General features: G+C 38.8%; 1 protein-coding gene across 2 annotated transcripts in view; it reads right to left on the minus strand.

Annotated features, from left to right (window-relative positions):
- Positions 1–6,937: 6,937 nt before the first annotated feature.
- GLRA2 (glycine receptor alpha 2) overlaps positions 6,938–20,259 on the minus strand; it is a 177,933-nt gene continuing 164,611 nt past the window's right edge. For both annotated transcript variants that reach the window (XM_021682428.1, XM_021682425.1), the window contains exon 9: positions 6,938–7,992. In XM_021682428.1, coding sequence (XP_021538103.1) covers positions 7,714–7,992 — 279 coding nt within the window. In that variant the 3' untranslated portion in view covers positions 6,938–7,713. The remainder of the gene's footprint in view (positions 7,993–20,259) is intronic.

Here is a 20,259-nt window from a genome sequence, read left to right on the forward strand (position 1 = left end):
AATGTTAATTATATACAGTAAAAGTCCTCCTAACAACTTCCTCCTACTGGCCCTGAATATGCCTTATACTTAAACTTTTTCAACACTTAAATCAGGAAAATGTTTTCCTTTCTGTATTAGGTCAAAGTGAAACAATAAAAACTCTCTTGTCGCCTTTTACCCAAGAAGTTTGTTCAGACTGTCTCTCGATATGGTCTTCTTGTATTTACTTTTCACTTGTAGGCTTTTTAGTGTTTAGATGATAATTTAAAATTACAATAGAATAAAATAAAAATAAAATTACAGTAGTTACAGTAGACCACACAAGAATAGACTCCATTCATAGGTGATAGGTTCAGAATGACATCATTAGTGAAATAAAACATTAATTAAGTGTGGGTAGGAAAGGAAATGAGAACTAATATTTATTCACTACCCATTAAGTGGCAGATACAAATCAATTTAGTCTTGACCTACAATTGTATGAGGTAGACATTATTATGTTCTATTTTACAGTATCTTATCACTGGGACATTAAAGCTTTGCCTAAGGACACCTTACAAATATGAGACAGAGGGAGAATTTGAACTCAGATCTGATTCCACAAACTGTGCCTTTACAACCATGCCACCTGCCTTCTAGAAGAATGGGCAAATAATCACATGGAAGTAGAGTAATATAAAGGAGAGAAACTGCCCTTTCTAACTTTCTCTACCAGGGATACATGGAAAAAAAAATTGCACGGGAGTACTTAGAAAGAAACCAGGATAGAATTCAGGGGATTTTGGTTTCTGAGCCCAAAGTTACATTAACATGTTGTGTGATATAGAGTCTGTCACTTTAACGCTCTGGGTCTTGGTCCTGTTAAGGTATGATATTAATAGTCAAATAACAGATAAGCATTAAATTTGAATTGTGATCTGTCATAAAAATTATCTGAAACTTGGAAATAGACCAAAAAAAAAAAAGGTTGCAGGTACTCTTTCAATGCAGTGCTGGGCTTGACATTGTATAGTCTGGCCTATTTTACCACTCTGTAGAGGCAAAGGTGAACTTGTAGAATTTTGTCCAGTAGAAGTGCGAATAATTTCTGTCTAAAGAAGAAATAATCCCAAAGGTTACTGGTTGTGGACCTGTTGGACATCAGCTGGCTGTGTGTCTAACTCTGGAAACTTACCCTGGCGATGCTTGTAAATACCTAACTTCCCAAATGCTCTTTGGACTGGTTTTAACATTTTACTGTTTTTTTAATCAGTTATTAAGTTAAATTAATTTTTGACATGTGTTAATTTTATATTTGCTTGAGCGTCATGATTTTATCTTTTTGAAAATTATGCTTTAAGAATATTTAGCTACAAAGCCTCAAATCTACAACATTTTCTGAAATCTGTGCCTCTGCTTTCTCGCAAAGACACAATGATAGAACTGGAAGTTGAGACTGCTGCCTGGCATTTTGGGCTCCTTGTGCCAGCAGACAGAGAAGGGGGTTACTGTACTAGCTGGGGTGACTGATCCTGACTACCAAGGGGAAATTGAGTTGCTACTACATAGCAGAGGTAAAGAGAAATATGTTTGAAATGCCTGAGATCCCCTGCGGTACCTCTCAGAAACCCCATGTCTTAGAAGGCCCCCATCTTTTGATAAAAGTCAATGGGAAACTACAAAAACTCAATTCAGGCAGGATGGCTAATATCCCAGACCCTTAAGGGTCTGTAGAAATAGGGTTTTTCAGAACACACTTTGGAAAATGCTAATCTAGTACAATTTCTTCATCGTTACAAACCCAAAACCTGCTTAAGTTTTGAAAGCAATTTTTATCTAACTGGCTAGTATTAGGTTGCTTACTTCCATCTCCTAGCCTCCCATGCAAACACTCAATTAACTCCTTAATAAGTATTAACTATTCAATATTCATTGAACAAATACTATATTGATTGAACACCTACTAAGTGCCAAGCACAGATCTAGAATCAGGGAATACAACAATGTGTATCCCTGTGTTTCTACTTGCTCACATGAAACTGTCCTTCAAGTATGTGTGCATGCCAATAAACACATAGAAGCATCAATTGAGAAGTGACAAATGCTATGCAAAACATAAGGCATGAATGAGTAATAGAGTATAATGGTTGGAGGGTACTAGTTTATATAGGATGGTCAGAGAAGCCTTCTCTGATAGAGAGACATTTGAGCTGAGGCCTGAATTAAATGAGTGAGTAAGCCCTGTATGTATCTAGAGCACGTGCTGGTCAAGTACTGCCCGTGGGGCAAATCTGGCTTGCCACTTGTTTTTGTAAATAAAGTTTTATTGGGATACAGCTACACTCATTTGTTGACATATTGTCTATGATTGCTTTCATACACAATAGCAGAGTTGAATAATAGCCCAGAGATTGTATGGTTTGCAAAGCCTAAACAATTTACTGTCTGGCCTTTAAAAAGTTTCGCAAATCCTGGTCTAAGGAAGAGGGTGCCAGGCAGAGGAAACAGCAAATGCAATACTGAACTGTGGCTGGTATGTTTAAGCACCTGCCAGTATGCCTGGAGGGAGAGGGGATAGGAGAAGGTGATGGGAGAGAGGTAGGGAGGTCAGATCACGTGGCCATAATGAAGATTCTGGCTTATTCTCTAAGTCGGAAAGCCATTGGAGATTTAAATCAGAGTGACATGATCTGATTTATGCCTTAAAAGGAACTTTCTGACTACTGTATTTCTTTGATCTCTTTTCCCTTTCTCACTACCCTGCCTCTACATCTTTCTCCTTAGAAAGCAAGGGTAGCTCAGGAAATGATTATCTATTGGATTTGATGAAGTCTTCGTTAGTTCTGATCCTGGCACATGAAGGGTCTCCTAGCTCTTGATTCTATTATTTTTGGGGACCTGGAACCTCTCATGAGGCTTCAGTCTGCATGAGGACTGACCAAGCTGTCCATTTCATGACCAGCCCTGGGTCCTACCAGAAGGCCAGTGTTATACACACTTCAAAAGAGCACCCCAGAGCTTTGTTCTCCTCTTTGAAGACACATTCACCTATTTATGAATCATTTGTGCCAAGGTGATAATGTGCTTTCTAAATGCTGATTCATGGTCTAAAAGCATCACATATACACTACCTTCAGCTTGGGGGAAACTATATTACTTGGTTTTTTTTAAGATTTTATTTATTTATTTTGAGAGAGAGCATGCAAGCAGGGGGAAGGTTAGAGGCAGGAGAGAATCTCAAACAGACTCCATGCTGAGCGCGGAGCCCAACACGGGCCTGATCCCACGGCCCTGAGATCATGACCTGAGCCGAAATCAAGAGCCCGAAGCTTAACCAACTGAGCCACCCAGGCGCCCTATATTACTTGTTATTTTTAATGTGTTTGCATCAAAGTAGGAATATTGCATTTTTCTCTTATGTGGGGGCATGTGTAACAATGTGAAGGTCATTTTCCCTTTTTCAAGAATGGAAATAACACCTCCTAAATTGAATTCTGCTGGTCTTTTGTCACCCCCAGTATCTTTTTGGCCATCAATTACATAAGATATTACTCTCTGTGAGGATATTCTTAATGCTGTATGTAGTATTAATTTCTCTTAGGCATTTTCAACAGAAATCTGTTATATGCCCTCTTTTACCAAATTATTTTGTCATCCATGAGAGTGAGTCAGTGGTACTATGACTTTTTACTTTCTCAGCTTTTATTTTCCTAAACACAGTGTATATAGTGAACAGGTAAGAGTCTGAGGAGTTAGGAAACAAATTATGCTGGATGTTCAACCCCCAATATGACAGGTGACTTTGGGTGAGGCATTTAATTCATGGAGCTTCTGTTTATCTATTGACCAAAGGATGGATATGATCCTTTGGATCTGGCCACCTTGGACAATTATTAGAATTGAATGCTATTGTGGACATCAAAACATTCTGATATGTTGAAAGCACTCTATGAGTATGAGGTTGTGGTGTTATCTTTAGTTCTACTTTGTGATCTATGAAGAGCATGCATTACTTGAATCATTTAAATTATACTTAGGAAAACCCAAATTGGTGAAAATAAGAAAGAGTTTAAAGCAGAGGCTAAAAGATTAAAAAAAATATATCTGGCAGACATATGACTTATATTCATTCCACAAATTGGCTTCGGGCTTAAACTAGGAAATGCATAAATTAAAAAAAATTCTCAATAGATTTTTTTTCCCCAAAACTGTGAATCTTATGATAGGGAATTTTGTGCTGTGTTTTGGATAGAACTTTCTTATTTGATATTATTTGACTAAGCATATTATAAAATGATACTCATTTAATCTTTATTGGAAAATTTGGTTTCAGAATTTGGCAGTTCCATTCAGCAGCACAAATGAGGAGCTTAATGCTAACACTGGAAGGATTTTAAAAATATCTACAGCAAGTCTGGTTTGTAGCATCTGTTTGGGGCCAAGGTGTTTGAGAATGCCATAAAGAGTCTTAAGCCTTAAGTCATCTCGATCTGTTGTTAAAACCGAATGGTAGGAATTCAAAAATATTTAAAAGACAAATCTCCCACTAATCCATTATCTGAGAAATGGTAGCAGTAGTTGGTTACTTCATGTCATTGCTTTGTTGGGAAAAACTTATATAACTTTGTCAATAGGCACATCATATCCTCCCTCACCAACTTTTTCCTAGCTGTAGTAATAATATTCACTGGGCATTTGAGCTTTGGCAGGCAGTGCAGAGAACCCATGAAAACATAGCCACTTTCTTCCAGAAGCTTCCAATCTAATAAAAACTGGTAAGTTCTCTTCCTCAGATCCATGTTTTTATTCTTGAACTATTTTCCTTCAAATACTATTATGAAAGAAAAATGTCCTAAATAAAATCTCCAATAACATTATAGGGGAGTTATCTATTTTGCCAGAGTATGCAGCTCAAAAATCTTTTCCCTGAGATTTTATCTTATTTATATAACTCAAATCAGTGCACTGAAGAATTCTTTCCACTGAATGTAGACTAGAATCAGAGATAAGCCAAGAATCCCTCTTGCCATCCAGGATGTCTTTGCCTACTTGAGTGGCTGGCAGGTATGTTTAGAGGAGAATCTTTTTAAAATTGTCTGATGTGGGGACCACACCCCCCTGAAAATTATATGGTACACACTTTGATTAGATATGATCATTTAGCTTAGGATTATCCCCCAAGGTGCCTCCCCATCCCTCCATAAGCAACATCAGGGCTCTTCCTAAGATACTTATGGAGTCAGGCCCATGTTTGGAAGGCATTTTAGCCTCAGTTTACTACTTTTTAGTGGGAGGAAGAGAAATGAGAACAATCAAAGACTTTGCCTTATTTGTTTGGAAAGGAATGAGCAATAGGACAGAAATGATGTTTTAGGAATGATACAAAAAACATAGCATTAATCTTGCCAAGGTGAGGAATTGTAAAGCTTCTTTCCCAGTGGATAACCAATACTATTCATGATAATAAGAATTTTACTATTATCTATTAGTTATTGGAAATTTACTGTGTGTTAGACACTAAGATAATGGCTTTACTTGCATTTTTCTCATTTTATCCTCTTAAAACTCTATGAAACAGGAGCTATTCAGGAAAAGTCAGGTAACTTATCCAAGATCACACTGTTGATAGGTGGCCAAGCTAGTCTTTCTATCTGCAAAATTCCTGCTTTTAGCCATTCTACAATATTCCTCTCTATGGAAACGATTCAATATTTGAATAGGTTTAAAAGGCCATAAACATCAACTTATAAATCTGCATCTTATCTGAAAATATGATGATGGATTTCTTTGATTAAGGAAAATCTGCAAGGGGTTAAGGTGAATTTCCTCTACTTCACTGAGGTTTTCAGCTATTTTTTTTTTCATCATAGAACTCCATTCCTGACAAAACCAGGATGGCTAGGTGGACAGATTGTTCTTTTAAATTTCTTTTCATTTTGGTATTTCATGATCCCTCAGTGTTCTTGGAACTTTTGCAGAGCTCATACGAAGTATCCACTATTCATTTTGCCCACGGTGACTCCCAGTATTTCCACATACCTGTTTCTCTGTTTCTGCAATGAGAATAATATTTTTCCTTTCTTCCTGGGGACACTATAAGCAACTATTATATTAGGGCAGAACATCATAGCTATAAGTGCTTTAAGTTTGTGAGAAAGACCAGAAACAAAAATCCAAGTTACCATTGTCATCCAACTTCCTTACATTGTGGTGCAAAAATGGCAAGACTCGGGGCGCCTGGGTGGCTCAGTTGGTTGAGCGACTGCCTTCAGCTCAGGTCATGATCCCAGGGTCCTGGGATCGAGTCCCGCATCGGGCTCCCTGCTCTGCGGTGAGCCTGCTTCTCCCTCTCCCACTCCCCCTGCTTGTGTTCCCTCTCACTGTGTCTCTCTCTGTCAAATAAATAAATAAAATCTTAAAAAAAAAAAAAATAAAAATAAAAATAAATAAAAAATGGCAAGACTCTTAGGGAAGTTTTGTGGCACACTTAGCTTTATTGAAATTGAACAAATATTTTTAATAATCCCTTTGACAGCACATGTAAAATTTAAGTTCTTCATTATATTTTTACAGGTTGTCTTTTATCTGAGTAAGCAAAAATACGTCTTTTATTTATTTTTTCTTACTTAAAACATGTAGCCAGGATTCAAACCACGTAGCTCTGGTACCAAAAAGGCAACAGGTTATGAAAATCACAGTACAATTTTAAAATTCTTTAAGTTAGTTAAGGATATTTAAAACAATATTCACTTGATTGACAGTAGAAATCATGGGTCATTTGACATTAGGACTAGTAGTTACACCTACAATGAGAGCAGAAATGGAAAGTTCAAGCTAATATGAGCTACACCATTCAGGACACACCATCTCCATAAATACTGTGGCCAAGAGGTTGCAATGGCTAAGTCACACTTGAGCAGTTAAAGTCACATGTAAATATAGCTAAAGCGAAAAAAATACAGTGTGCTGATCGGGATCTAAAATAAAATGGGCATTTATTTTTAAGAGGGTATACTATCAAATCAGTTATGACACACAATTTAAACCCCCAAATTACATTTAGGAAAGAAAAATAATATTAAATTGCACACCTACATGGACAGTAAAGTAGAAATCTGTTCTTTGTGGTTGGTGTTTATTTTCTGTTGTTTTTTTCTCAATAAGTAGAAATAATTTATGACCCACAAAAGGATTTCTCAGGTGAAACACTAATTACAGACATTGTAAAGAACTGTAGCTCAGACTCTGTGGCTCAGAGTACTTGTTTTAAAAACGAGGCAGCATTTTCCTGAAAAAGTTTGGTCCTTGACTCACTATAGGCTAGTCACTATGGTCAGATGGTAAGCATTTTCCGTGTGTGTGTGTGTGTGTGTGTGTGTGTGTGTGTGGTCTAAGCTAACTTTTCAGTACCAGAATTAGTCAAAACCAGACCAAACCAAAGACAGATAGCTTTCGAGAACTTGACCTTGCATATCATGTCTAATTAATACATCATCTGAAAGAACAATGCTAAAGACTATGAAGAGAATTATGCTCACATGATTCTGTAACACCTTAATTTTGTGCAAACATTTTCCTTCATTGCCCAGATAACTTATCTTTATTCATGTAGGTGCCAGGAAACCTGCTCTTATGATCTTCCCGCCCCCCTCCCCGGGTCTCCTCCTCTGTCAAAGTGATATAAAGACAATTTCACTGTGTATTTACAAGCACAACAGTTAGGCAAGAAAGTCCAGGGTCTGAAGGGCACATCTATTTCTTGTGAACATCTTCATGCCGAATGATCTTGTATGTGATCCAATAAAAGATGTTGAAAATGAGGAAGGCCAACGGGAAGGCAGCTCGAGATATCGTGTCAATCCTTTTTGCCCGGTCCACGAACTTCTTCTTGATGGCATCTGCATCTTTTGGGGGTTGTGGGAGTGGGTTGGCAGGTGTGGCCTTGACAGCTGTTCCATCTTTCACTTGGAGGCAGTGACCCATCCCATAACCACTGAAATTAAAACGACTTTCACGAGTAACATCTTCTTCCTGGGAGAATAAAGACAGAGGAAGCACAGATTGATTGTCAGTCAGATCAGATGGAAGATGCTTAAAATTCTTCAGAAGTAAAAGGATAAATCACAGTTAACTGGTAGTGTGGGAGGCTTTTGGAATGTGGAGTTCTCTTTCAAGTTCAACTCAATTATTCATGGAACAGATACAGTTTATTAACTTTCAGGCTGAAAAATTAAGAGTAAGAATAACGACTTTGGGGGCGCCTGGGTGGCTCAGTCGTTAAGCGTCTGCCTTCGGCTCGGGTCATGATCCCAGGGTCCTGGGATCGAGCCCCGCATCGGGCTCCCCGCTTGGCGGGAAGCCTGCTTCTCCCTCTCCCACTCCCCCTGCTTGTGTTCCCTCTCTCGCTGTGTCTCTCTGTCAAATAAATAAATAAAATCTTTAAAAAAAAAAAAAAAAGAATAACGACTTCGTGGTCATTTTAATGAACAAACAGAAACACTTACATTATATTCAGCACTGACTTTCCCAAAATCTAGTTTATTGATCCATAACTTTGAATGGACTGTTTTAAAGCCAAGCCTCCAGATCCAAATATTATACTCTACATCTATATAGAGGACCATTTGTTCATTTACTCACTTACACATCATTCATTCATTCAAAAAATCATTTACTGAATCCCTGCTGTGTACCTGGCCTTGAGCTAGGAAATTTTAGAAATTGTAAATTTTTCCTAAATTTAGGAAAATTTAGCTAGCAAATTTGTGGCCCATTCACAGCCTAGTTCCTTCCATTAACATTGGCTTTAATGTTAATGTTAGACCTAAGATTAACCCCCTAAATGTATACCTGTTTCCCCTCCAGTCCTCTAGTTCATCTCAGCTATACATCAGAGATTAAACATTCACTATGTGGTGCTGAATATTTCTACCATGGCTAATTGTCTGGTGTCAGTTTTTTTTGGGCAATCTAATTTTTTAAATTGTTTTTTTAAGATTTTATTTATTTATTAGAGAGAGAGAGAAGGAGTAGGGGGAGGGGCAGAGGGAGAAGCAGACTCCCTGCTGAGCTCGATCCCGGGATCCCGGATCATGACCTGAGCTGAAGACAGATGCTTAACCGACTGAGCCACCCAGATGCCCTAATCAAGCATTTTATTTTCTTTCCTGTATTGTGAGCATGCAGTATTATATTAATGTCAAGTGTGCAATACAGTGATTCAGCGATTCTCTACATTACTCAGTGCTCATCATGATAAGTGTACTCTTAATCCCCATCACCTGTTTCACCCATCCCCCCACCCACCTCCCCTCTGGTAACCATCAGTTTGTTCTCTAGAGTTAAGTCTGTTTCTTGGTTTGTCTCTCTCTCTCTCTCTTTTTTCCCTTTGCTCATTTGTTTTGTTTCTTAATTTCCACATATGAGTGAAATTATATGCTATTTTTCCTTCTCTGACTGACTTACTCACTTAGCATTATACTTTCTAGCTTCATCCATGTCGTTGCAGATGGCAAGATTTCATTCTTTTTTATGGCTGAGTAATATTCCATTGTGTGTGTTTGTGTGTGTGTGTGTATCTCTATATATCACATTTTCTTTATCCATTCATCTATTGATGGACACTTGAGCTGCTTCCATAACTTGGTTATTGTAAATAATGCTGCTGTAAACATCAGCATGCATGTGTCCCTTTGAATTAGTGTTTTTGTAATTTTGGGGGACATACCTAGTAGTGTGATTGCTGGATCATATGGTAGTTCTATTTTAACTTTTTGAGAAACTTCCATGCTATTTTCCACAGTGGCTACACCAGTTTGCATTCCCACCAACAGTGCACGAGGGTTCCTTTTTTTCTCCACATCCTCACCAACACCTGTTTTCCAGTGTCAATTTTTAACATTGATTCTTTTGTTATTTATCTCTACCATATTTAAACATGGGTCATTTTAACAGATGTCAGTGGTATTTTATGTTGATTGTTTCTATGTGAATTAAATAAAACACTAAAAAAACTGCAACCTCAGGGTAAAGTGCAAATAGCCTTAGTAGAATCAAATGTATGGAATCTTGGTGTGTGGTTGGGTCAAAATGGTGGAGTTGGAAAGGTGGGATTGAAATGAACTGCTTAATAAAAATTTAGTTCTAGGGGCGCCTGGGTGGCTCAGTCAGTTAAGTGACCAACTCTTGGTTTCGACTCAGGTCATGATCTCATGAGTCGTGAGATGGAGCCCTGTGTCAGGCCCACGCTCAGTGCAGAGCCTGCTTGAGATTCTCTGTCTCTGTTCCTCCTCCCACTTGTTCATATTCTCACTCTTTGTCTCTCCCTCTCTCTCAAATAAATAAATAAATAAATAGTAAAAATAAAAATTTAGTTCTAAATAACCATCGATTGAATCTTCTTTTGAAATGAGTTCACTGCCTTCCACAATACTGTTCAACCCCTGGGAGTTACCAAAGGCAGGGCACTGTTTATTTTGCCAGATAATACCAAGGCTTATGTTTCCCAAAACACAAGAAAACTTGGTATGAGTTTTATTTTATCGGTGTTTATTGCGTATCAGTTGTGCCTTCAGCCACATGTAAAAGATATCTTGAGTGAAGTACTTGAACATAGTATGAATGAGAGCCCAACTGTAATCCAAATGGTACAGCAAGGACAAATTTATGGCAGGAAAATCAGGCCAGAGCTCTTATAATAAAGTAACTGTAAATCTACTCCTTTATAAAATCATCTCCCTGGTACTTTTATTTATATGGGATTATTCTATACAAGTTGGTTTAAGACACTCCATCTCATTTCTTAACAAAATATAATGAAGGATTTTTCATGCAACAATGAATTGAGTGTTGAGTCTATGGCAGGCATTTTGCTAGGTCCTCAGAAACAGTTGATGAAGTTGGACAAGAGCCCTACTTGCATGGAGCTTTCAGAACCCAGTGAAGTGTTCAACCTAAAGACATTATCATAAAAGGAAGCTGGCTAAGAAAACCCAGCCTGACATTAGAGTACCTTGATGTGCCCAGCTATATAAGCTCAAAAATGAAGACTTTAATTGGACTCAGATTCAAATATTGAATCTGTTTTCTTTGTCTTAAAATGTGAATGATATATTTTATAGATGCAAAAGTTTTAAATAAGTGAAGTATTTAAAAATGTGGCATAAACATATTAATTATTACAATGTTATCAGAAGATTTATTCAGTACTTAGCAAGAAAGGAACCACACAGGTCATTAGGGGGAGGGGACTTGGGAGTCACATGGGTTATAGCTGTCTTGAACTTTCTATTACTAACTGGTAATTAGATCTCAACTACTGAGTGAGAGAAGTAGAAACAGTGCCAGTTGGTTTAGTAAACAGAGATACAGACTAGGAATTTGGATATTTGGGTTCTAGGTCAGGCTCCAAGCATTGTAAGCTGTGTTGATCCTAAGCAAGTTATTTATTCTTTAAAGACCTCAGGGGGTCGCCTGGGTGGCTCAGTCTGTTAAGCGTCCTACTCTTGATCTCAGCTCAGGTCTCAATCTCAGGGTTGTGAGTTCAAGCCCCGTGTTGGGCTCCACACTGGGCGTGGAGCCTACTTAAAATGAAATAAATGAATTAATTAAATAAAGACCTCAGGGACCTCATACCAAAAATGTCAAGGCTGGACTAGATCTGTGGGTCTCAGCTTTGACTGTTGGGGAACTTTTACAAGTATATGCATGCCTGCCTCCCCTCCAAACCCCTTCCAGACCAAATGAATTAGAATTTCTAGGGAGATTTAAAATCCAGTGACTCAAGCACCCGGCTAGCTCAGTCGGTAGAGCATGAGACTCTTAAAATCCAGTGACTCTAATGCAGAAGGTTGGAAACCAGTGACCTAGATGAGCTTTAAGGTCCAGCTCTAAAATGCTGAACCTATTCTATATTATTAAGTATAAAATTACTTTTCGAATGGGAACTATTCCTCAAAGTACATTTCCCCTTATCTGCCTAAACTTACTGTGCTGTTTTTCCTTTCCATATCTGTAGAATCTTGCAAATTGCTGTTCTCACCTCTATAAACATTTAGAAACTCATGATTAAGCATATAGATCACTGCCTGAGTGAGATAAGATTCTTTTTAAATTCCTGGATCCCTGAAGAAATAGAAAAGTTAGTTAGCTAGTAACCTGCTTTAGCATGCAGAACAAAAGGAAACCTCAATACCCACATCCATGTTTCTTTTCAGACTGACTCATTCATTTAATTTCTATAGTTTCTCCTCACATACTGTGAATGGACAGCCGAAGAGATTAACTCATTCAATTAAGTACAGAACTAGAGTAGAATGATGCCAGGTTAGGTTTTCATTAAGTTGTACATTGCCTGACAAACTGTGGCTGCTTAATAAACATTTGTTGAGTAATGAACAAAAGGGAATTTTAAGAGGGCTTTTTCTATTCTTGAAAATACTTTCTTCATTCATTCAATGGTACTTCAAATTATGCTTCTGAGCATAGTTACAGCTAATTAAATCCATTCTTTAAAATTCTCCACCACAAAAATAAATTTGTCATAGGTAGAAATTATCCATTTAATTTTTTCACATGCAGAAGATATGAATGCTAGTTTAAGGGTCTTCTTACTTACCATTATGACTCATTCAATGCATTTTAAACATAGAACCTTAAATTATCCACATCAAAGGGTATGGTTTTGATTCAGAAAACATAATTGCAACCAGTTTGAATTTTTGTGTTATAATGAATGACTAATTGCCTTTATAGCAGGTTCAGAATAAAATGTGGTAATATGGCAAGATTCCTATATGAGGGTAAAATGGAGATGAGCTTGAGTCATGGTTAAGCTGAAGCTAAAAGAAAGAACAATCTGTAGGCACAGCTTAGTTGAACATATTAACAGGGAGAATCAGATCTTCCCAGTATGGAAAGAATTTTAGGCATATATTCTCCACTTCTTCTAATTAGCCGGGAAACCAATTAGTTAAGTATTGCTGCTGACCCACCATCTTCAGGAACTTTGAACAGTAAATACTTCTAGATCCCTCTGTTTTGTTATTCACTGATTAAATTTCCACAGAAAATGAATCATCCAAAGCTTCAATACGTTCAATTTCTATATCCCACTTTGAGAAAAATCTCCTTAAATCCTATCCTGCCATATGAAGCACTGTCATGGCACTATGTAATTCATTTGAGATTTGGTATTTTATTTAATTCATGCCTCAGTTTTACTTACTGTAAAATTAACTCATTCCTGTATTTGGAATAACTCTTGTGTAGATGTGAAATTAAACCTAAAGCTCACCAGAATTGCATTGTAGTGAATTATTTGTCACAGCAAATGATATCAATATACTTAAAGAACATGGTATTTATAAAATGAAAGATTTTAGGGGAGCCCATAGTTCCAATTTTTCTTCTATGCCCTAGAAAGGAGGAAAGAAAAGGATTCCTAAAAACTGGTGTAGCAAAAAATTCTTTCCATCACATTTCTCAACCAGATTCTTTGATTGGATTGAGTGTCTCTTCTATAGGAATAGGAAATTCCTCAGTTGGAACTCAAGGTTGTAGTGAGCCTCAATCAGTGCAAGGACATAATGGAATCTCTGGCCCTCCTTAGGAAACAGTGTGAGCCCATGGGGGTGCACCTGGGTGGCTCAGTTGGTGGAGCAATCGACTCTTGATTTTGGCTCAGGTCATGGTCTCGGGGTTGTGAGATCTAGCCCTGCGTCGGGCTCCACGCTGGGCACAGAGCCTGCTTAAAATTCTCTCTCCCTCTGCCCCCCTGCCCTTCTCCCACCTCTTAAAAAAAAGGAAACACTATGAGTCCAAACACAGTAGGTTTTCCCCCGTGAAAAAGACCCCTGGTCAAATGAAGGCTGGATAATATTTAATTGTAAGGCCTGCTGATTTCTGTCACCTGGACTTGGGGAGGAGAGATGGCCTTGACAAATTCTCAATTCTTGTGGCCTCAGTTTTCTCCTTTATGTCACAGGGACTTGGGGATCGATAGGAATAATAAATAGTAATCATTTATTGATTATAACTATGTACTAAGCCCTTAAAACTACAGTAAGTCCTTTCACCAAACTGACCGTGGAAATCACAAGCTTTCAGGGAAAATTGAGACTGAGAAAAGTTATGTGGCTTTCCAAAGTTATATTGCCAATAAATGTTGAAGCTGAGATTCAAATTCAGGTCTGTCTGATCCCAAAACTGTCTGATTCCAAAGACTCTGAAAGTCTGTGATTGTTATGAATTTGTCCCTATCAAATCCCAAATAGCTTCATTGAAGATTATGGATGAAGAATCTGACTGAACTTTGTAGAACAACAAATTTGCAATAAAGTAAACCAAATATAACCCCCTTTGTTGTTTAATGACATCTTGTAAAATGAATTAAAACTGTCAAAGTGTCATTCTGGGCAGACAGTAAATAGCAATTTTTCCAAAAGGAAAGCTTATCATTGGAGCAGCTCTTTTTCAATGCAGGATATCATTCATGTTATCATTCATTCATTTCTTGAGCACTTGCTATTCATATATTTGTATTTCCAACAAAGATTCATTGAGGACCTGTTATGTGCCAGGTGTGTGGTATGGTAGGGATACAGCAGTAAACAAGAAGACAAAGTTTCTGCTTTTTTGGAGTTTACATTCTATTGGGGAAAACAGATAGTAACAAGTAAAGAAACTATACACCCACACACACAAACACTTCTACATATACACACATATATACATATGTATATACACACACACACAATACTCCCACACACTTACGCAGACACACGCACACACAAATAATGATGAATGCTTTGAAGAAAAACAATCAAGGTAAGCAACTTAAGAGAGATGTGTGGCAGAGAAATGGATGTTTCAGATTGAGTAGTCAGAAAATGCCTAAGGAGATGCCAGGCACTGGGCCATTTGTGAGGGATCCATTGGTAAGCAAAACAGATCAAGTTCTTGCCTTTAAAAGAATTCACAATCCTGAGATGAAGACAAACATAAATTAAAATAATCACAAGAATACATAGTTGCTAACTATGATAAGGGCTCTGGAGGAAAGTTATAGGGTGCTATGTGAGCTTATTAATGGGAGTCCTGGTCTCATCTGGCAAATAGGAGAAGCTTTTCCTGGAGGAAGTGATATTTCGTTAGAGACTTGAAAAAGCAAAGGCATTAAAGAGGTGAAGGCAGAGCGGGGAGATGTCTAAGATGGGAGGGTCTGCTGCAATGGAGAGATGGTGAGATGGCTCCCGGAATGCGGAGGCAAAGTGGGGTGAGACAGGTTTCACAAGTGAGCAGGGGCTGGGTCATATAGGGCCTTGCAAACCATGCCGCCTGCTTAGAGCTTTATTTTCAGAACCATGGGAAACAAAAGATGAATAAGACCTTGAGTCTTTTGGGGGCGGGACATAGAGAATAATACAAGACACATCCTTGAGATATGTACAAAGGTGTATTGGTGGTCAGATGCTCCAGAATTGGTGAGGGTATCCACGGTAATATAGCTGAGATACACAAGGCAATGTGCAAATCATCTGTGATTGCCCCCATCTGGAAAAGACTCTAGCTACCTATTGGTTTTTAGACTACATTCTCCATTTTCCTTTTTATTGTTATTTTAAAATTTTTGTTTCCCAATTATATTAAAAACTGGGTAGTCAGGAACTCTGAATTTTGATAGCTGATTTCCATTATTGTCTTCATTCACTGGAGGGTAAGCTCCTGAGAGTGTGCTAAAGTCATCTCTGGAGCCCTATTCTCTGGTACAGTGCTGGTCCTGTGACAGTTATTCAATAACTATGCCTGCCATGATCCTCTTGATTCTGAGTAAAAGCTCAGAAAGGATATGCTCCCTGGGAGAGAGAAGGGGATAGTGACTGTCTCTTAGTTGATCTCCCTCTCTTTGCCAATTGCAGTCCTTTCTGCAGCCTCTAAGAACTTCCATCCCTATCCCTCTCACTACAGACACAATAGCCTTGATACTGCAGAGGAGCAGAGGAAAACACTGGAACCGAATCTGAAAGACTTCGGTTGAATTCACGTCTTTACTATCTCCTAAATGTGTGGGTTTAGGAGATCCCCTCAGACTTTTTGCCCTCCCATTTCCTCATTTTTAAAAGGAGAAAATTAGTCATTTGGCCATCTTCTGAGTTTCAGTATAGGACTATAATGCTGGCTAGTATGTTGCCTTAAAACTGATCTCTAGCTGGTTGATATGTCTAAGAGTTATCTTCGCAACCAGAGACTAGAGAGTATGTAAATGAGGGTCTTAATATCTTCTTCCTACCCCTGCCCTGATAGTTTCTGCTAAGGTTGGCTTCATGGGCATGCATACTGTGCAGTCACACCTGGGCCCAGTGCTTAGAAGGGTCCATACTTGGTTTCATGCTTTGCTAGAGGCATCTTAAAATTCATAGTATTTTTGAACAAGGGTCCCACATTTTCATTTTGCACCAGGCCCCACAAATTTTGGAGCCAGCCCTGCTTTCTGCTGTCATAGGGTTGAGGGAATGCCATTGGCCCACTGCTTCTATTCCCCGACTTCATAGTTTTCAACAGTTTCATCTCCTTAATGACCACTCCCAAGCTCCTTTGTGTGACATTCAAGGTCCCCTATGTCCTGCCTTATACCTACTTCTCTCATGGGGTTCCATGATCTGTGATTTTAGTCAACTGCTTCCCTTTGCATTAAATACCCCTCACCTCTCTTCACCTGGTGAGCTCCTGCATATCCTTCAAGACCCCACTCTGCCATCATCCCATTCAGGATGCCTATTTTTGACCCCTGAGCCTGGGTCATGAGTTTCTCCTCAGAAGCACCTGGTACATGCTTCCATAACAGAACCTGCTTCATCATATTAAAATCAGCTGTTTACATGTCAGCTTCCTTGATGAGCTTCAAGTATAGGGATGCAGTTTCTCATATCTTGATAGCCCCAGTACCTAGAACAATACTTGGCTGAAGCTTCCTATGTCAAATATATATATAAAGGAAATGCTTCTTAAATGAATAGTAGAAAAAAAGTCTTTTGTAATACGAAAAATGCTTTCTTTGCTTACTTAGCATGTCGCTTATTTTTGCATATTGAATTGACATAAAATTAAGGCAAATTTAAACTTAACAGTGCCACTCAAGGACTGAGGTGTTTATGGTCTATTTTTGAAACACTGTCCATTTTTTTTGGTCCACTGTTAAGCTAGTAAGCAGCCCAGATAGTGTGAAAATACATAAATTTAGATCAAACTCATTAACAACCTTAGCAAACAATGTACACTCATTTGCAAAGAAAATAAATGGCATAGACAAACATGCCAGAATACAAAGAAACAATTTTTAATTTATGCATCTATTTGCAAGTCAAAATAATAATGCTAGGTAAATGAAAAGACAGTACATATTAGATATATGCAAATATTTCACCAAATAAATTAGACCTTATCAGTTATTATCCATAGCAAAGACTAAATTTGCATAACGTTAAGGGTATCTGAGCTCACATGCCACCCATCTGGGTGTGGTGAACAGAATATAATTCCTGTAAATCTATGGTCATCACCAAACATCAGTTTTATGTCATGAAATTCTAATTCCATGGAACATGGAAATTCTAATTAATGGAACATTTTCTTCACAAATCTCTTAAAACAAACGAATGCATGCCCTGTGGTGCTGTGCATCGTTTAGCTATCATTTTACAAAACCTCCTTCCTTGCCTGGGTCACATGTTATTTTTGCATGTCTCCATGTGAGCATAAAAGCCCACAGTACCGCTTATGCAGCACAAAGCTCACCTCCAGTAACGGGGGGGAATATGTGGGCAAGGAGGTCAGACGGGACTCAGTTGTGGTATGAGCTGGCATTCCAGGACTGAGCCTGCCACAGCCTCCAAATGCCTTGCAGGGGTTGGGGCCCAGGAATGGGGTTGGGCTAAGACTCCTGGTTATCTACAAAAACCCATCTGTCTCTCTTGTTCCAGTGGTGGATCTTCCTTTGGCTCAGGGTTTTTTAACTGTAGCCTACTGACATTTAGGACCAGGTGATTATTTGTTGTAGGGAACTGTGTTGTATGTTTTAGGATATTTAGCAGCATCTCTGGCTGCTATCCACTAGATGCAAGTAGCACCCTTCCTTCCAAGTTGTGATAATGAAAAAATGTCTCCAGACATTGCCAGACATTGTAAAATCGCCCCTACTGAAGAGGCCCTGTTTCAGCCGGTCACACATGTTGCACATGGGGAGACTGCATTTTCTGGCCTCCCTTGCACCTGTGTGGGGCTAGGCAACATATCAAGTACCAGCAAGTCCAGTCAGCCCCATTTCCAAACCAGAATCTAGTCACTTTTAACTACCTCCAATGTTGCATGCTGGTCTGAGTCGCCCAATGGTGGCTCATCAGAATCATTCCCACCAGAATTACTGTAATAGTCTTCTATCTGGTCCCCTGGCTTCTAGATCCTCCCTCCCAACAATAATGTCAATTTTTAGGACCCCAACTCGAGGGATCCTGTTAAAATGTGAGTCAAGGGAGATCCTCATCAATTCAAAACTCTCCAGTGGATCTCACCTCACTTGGTAAAAGACAAGTCCTTGCAATGTCCCCTTTACCTCTCAGACCTTAACTCCTGCTGCTCTCCTTCCAGCCCAGGTGTCAGCATACCTTTTCTGTGAAGGGCCAGATAGTAAATATCTTAGACGTCATGGGCCCTGCAGTCTTTGAAGTATACGTCCTTTCAATGAACATGTGGAATCTAATTCTCTAAAGTGACATATAAACTTGACTCTACTTTGGACCACACCTCACCCGCAACACCATGTTTTTAATGGACTGGAAGTCATTATTTAAAAGTAATTGTTTGACTTCTGGCTCAATATCTATAAAGCAGAAATGTTTTCACTTCATGTCAGCTGTAGTCCTAGGGAGTAGTTTAGAAGTTGATAACATGCTTCTGAGGCTTCGATTCCTCAAGAGCGAAGCAATGCCTTGTGTCTGGAAATTCTTTCCTAGTAATCTCTGTCAATTCTGGCCTAGCGAGAATGCTCAGAAGACACCCGAAATTCTAAGAAGCATGAAGGGTAACATCTTCCATCTGGAGTATGAGCTGTTCGATTATTAACATAGTTTGCCATCTGTTCCGGGTGCAAACAAAGTGAACGTTGTGACTGTCTACAGAGCGCAAACTGAAGGGGATGGATGATCAGAGTATGAGCCCTCTGCCAAACTAAAAACAAGAACAGCAGCAGCAGCAACAAAATCACATTTACTTCCTTTCTAACTTGGATGATCGTGACTGCCAAATTCTCTGGACCATCATCGGCTCGTGTGTGTGTGTGTGTGTGCGCGCGCACGCGTGCATGTACACACTTGGTGTCAAAAAGTGGCTTGTTAGGCTAACACATAGCTATTGTTAGGATTAGCTGTCGTTTTCCTGGCACTGCCATTTCTGCTGAAGAGCCTGCCTTAAGGCTGGGAAAAACTACACTTCCGACAATTCCCTTCTTGCCTGGTTCCGTGTTAAGGTTTGTCAGGGAGAAGAATTTGAGATATTTCAAAGGTGGGAAGGAGGCAGAGGCTATTCTATTTGGGAGTCTGTGGATGTCAGATGAGGCTGCTTTGTTAGACATAGTGGGATTCCAGATCTTTCAATGGGCTCCCATTTTATGATCTCACTTTCCAGTTAAAGTCCTCTCTTCTGACTATAGCCTTCCAGACCTTCATTCCTGTAGTTACTCTTCATATTCATATAAACCCTGATTTCTATATTAAACCCCTTAATATGGTAGTATGTTTAGTGTCTCTGTTTTCCTGACTAAACCCAGACAGATATAGATAATATAGGTACTTCAGGCTTATAAGTACAAAACACCTTTTGAATGCAAGTTACTATAGTTTTATTCAATTAAGATGTATTAAGCATCATAATGTCCCAAACATTGAAAAGAAATAAGGATGAAAAAGACAGAGTCGTGTCCTTGAAGGCAGCAGGGGTTTGGGATAGGGGTTTAGAACATGTAGACTCGTGGTTCCCAACCAAGAGTGATTTTACCCACCAGGGGATATCGGGCAATGTCTGGAGACATTTTGGTTGTCATAATGGAGGAGATGGTCCTATTGGCATCTAGTGGGTAGAGGCCAGGATACTACTAAACATCCTACAGTGCACAGGATACTCCACCACAGCAAAGCATGAATTATCTAGCTTGAAATCTTTTTTTTTAATTTTATTTTATTATGTTCTGTTAATCACCATACATTACATCATTAGTTTTTGATGCAGTGTTCCATGATTCATTGTTAT

Source organism: Neomonachus schauinslandi, chromosome X, assembly GCF_002201575.2.
Source record: "Neomonachus schauinslandi chromosome X, ASM220157v2, whole genome shotgun sequence".
NCBI lineage: Eukaryota > Metazoa > Chordata > Mammalia > Carnivora > Phocidae > Neomonachus > Neomonachus schauinslandi.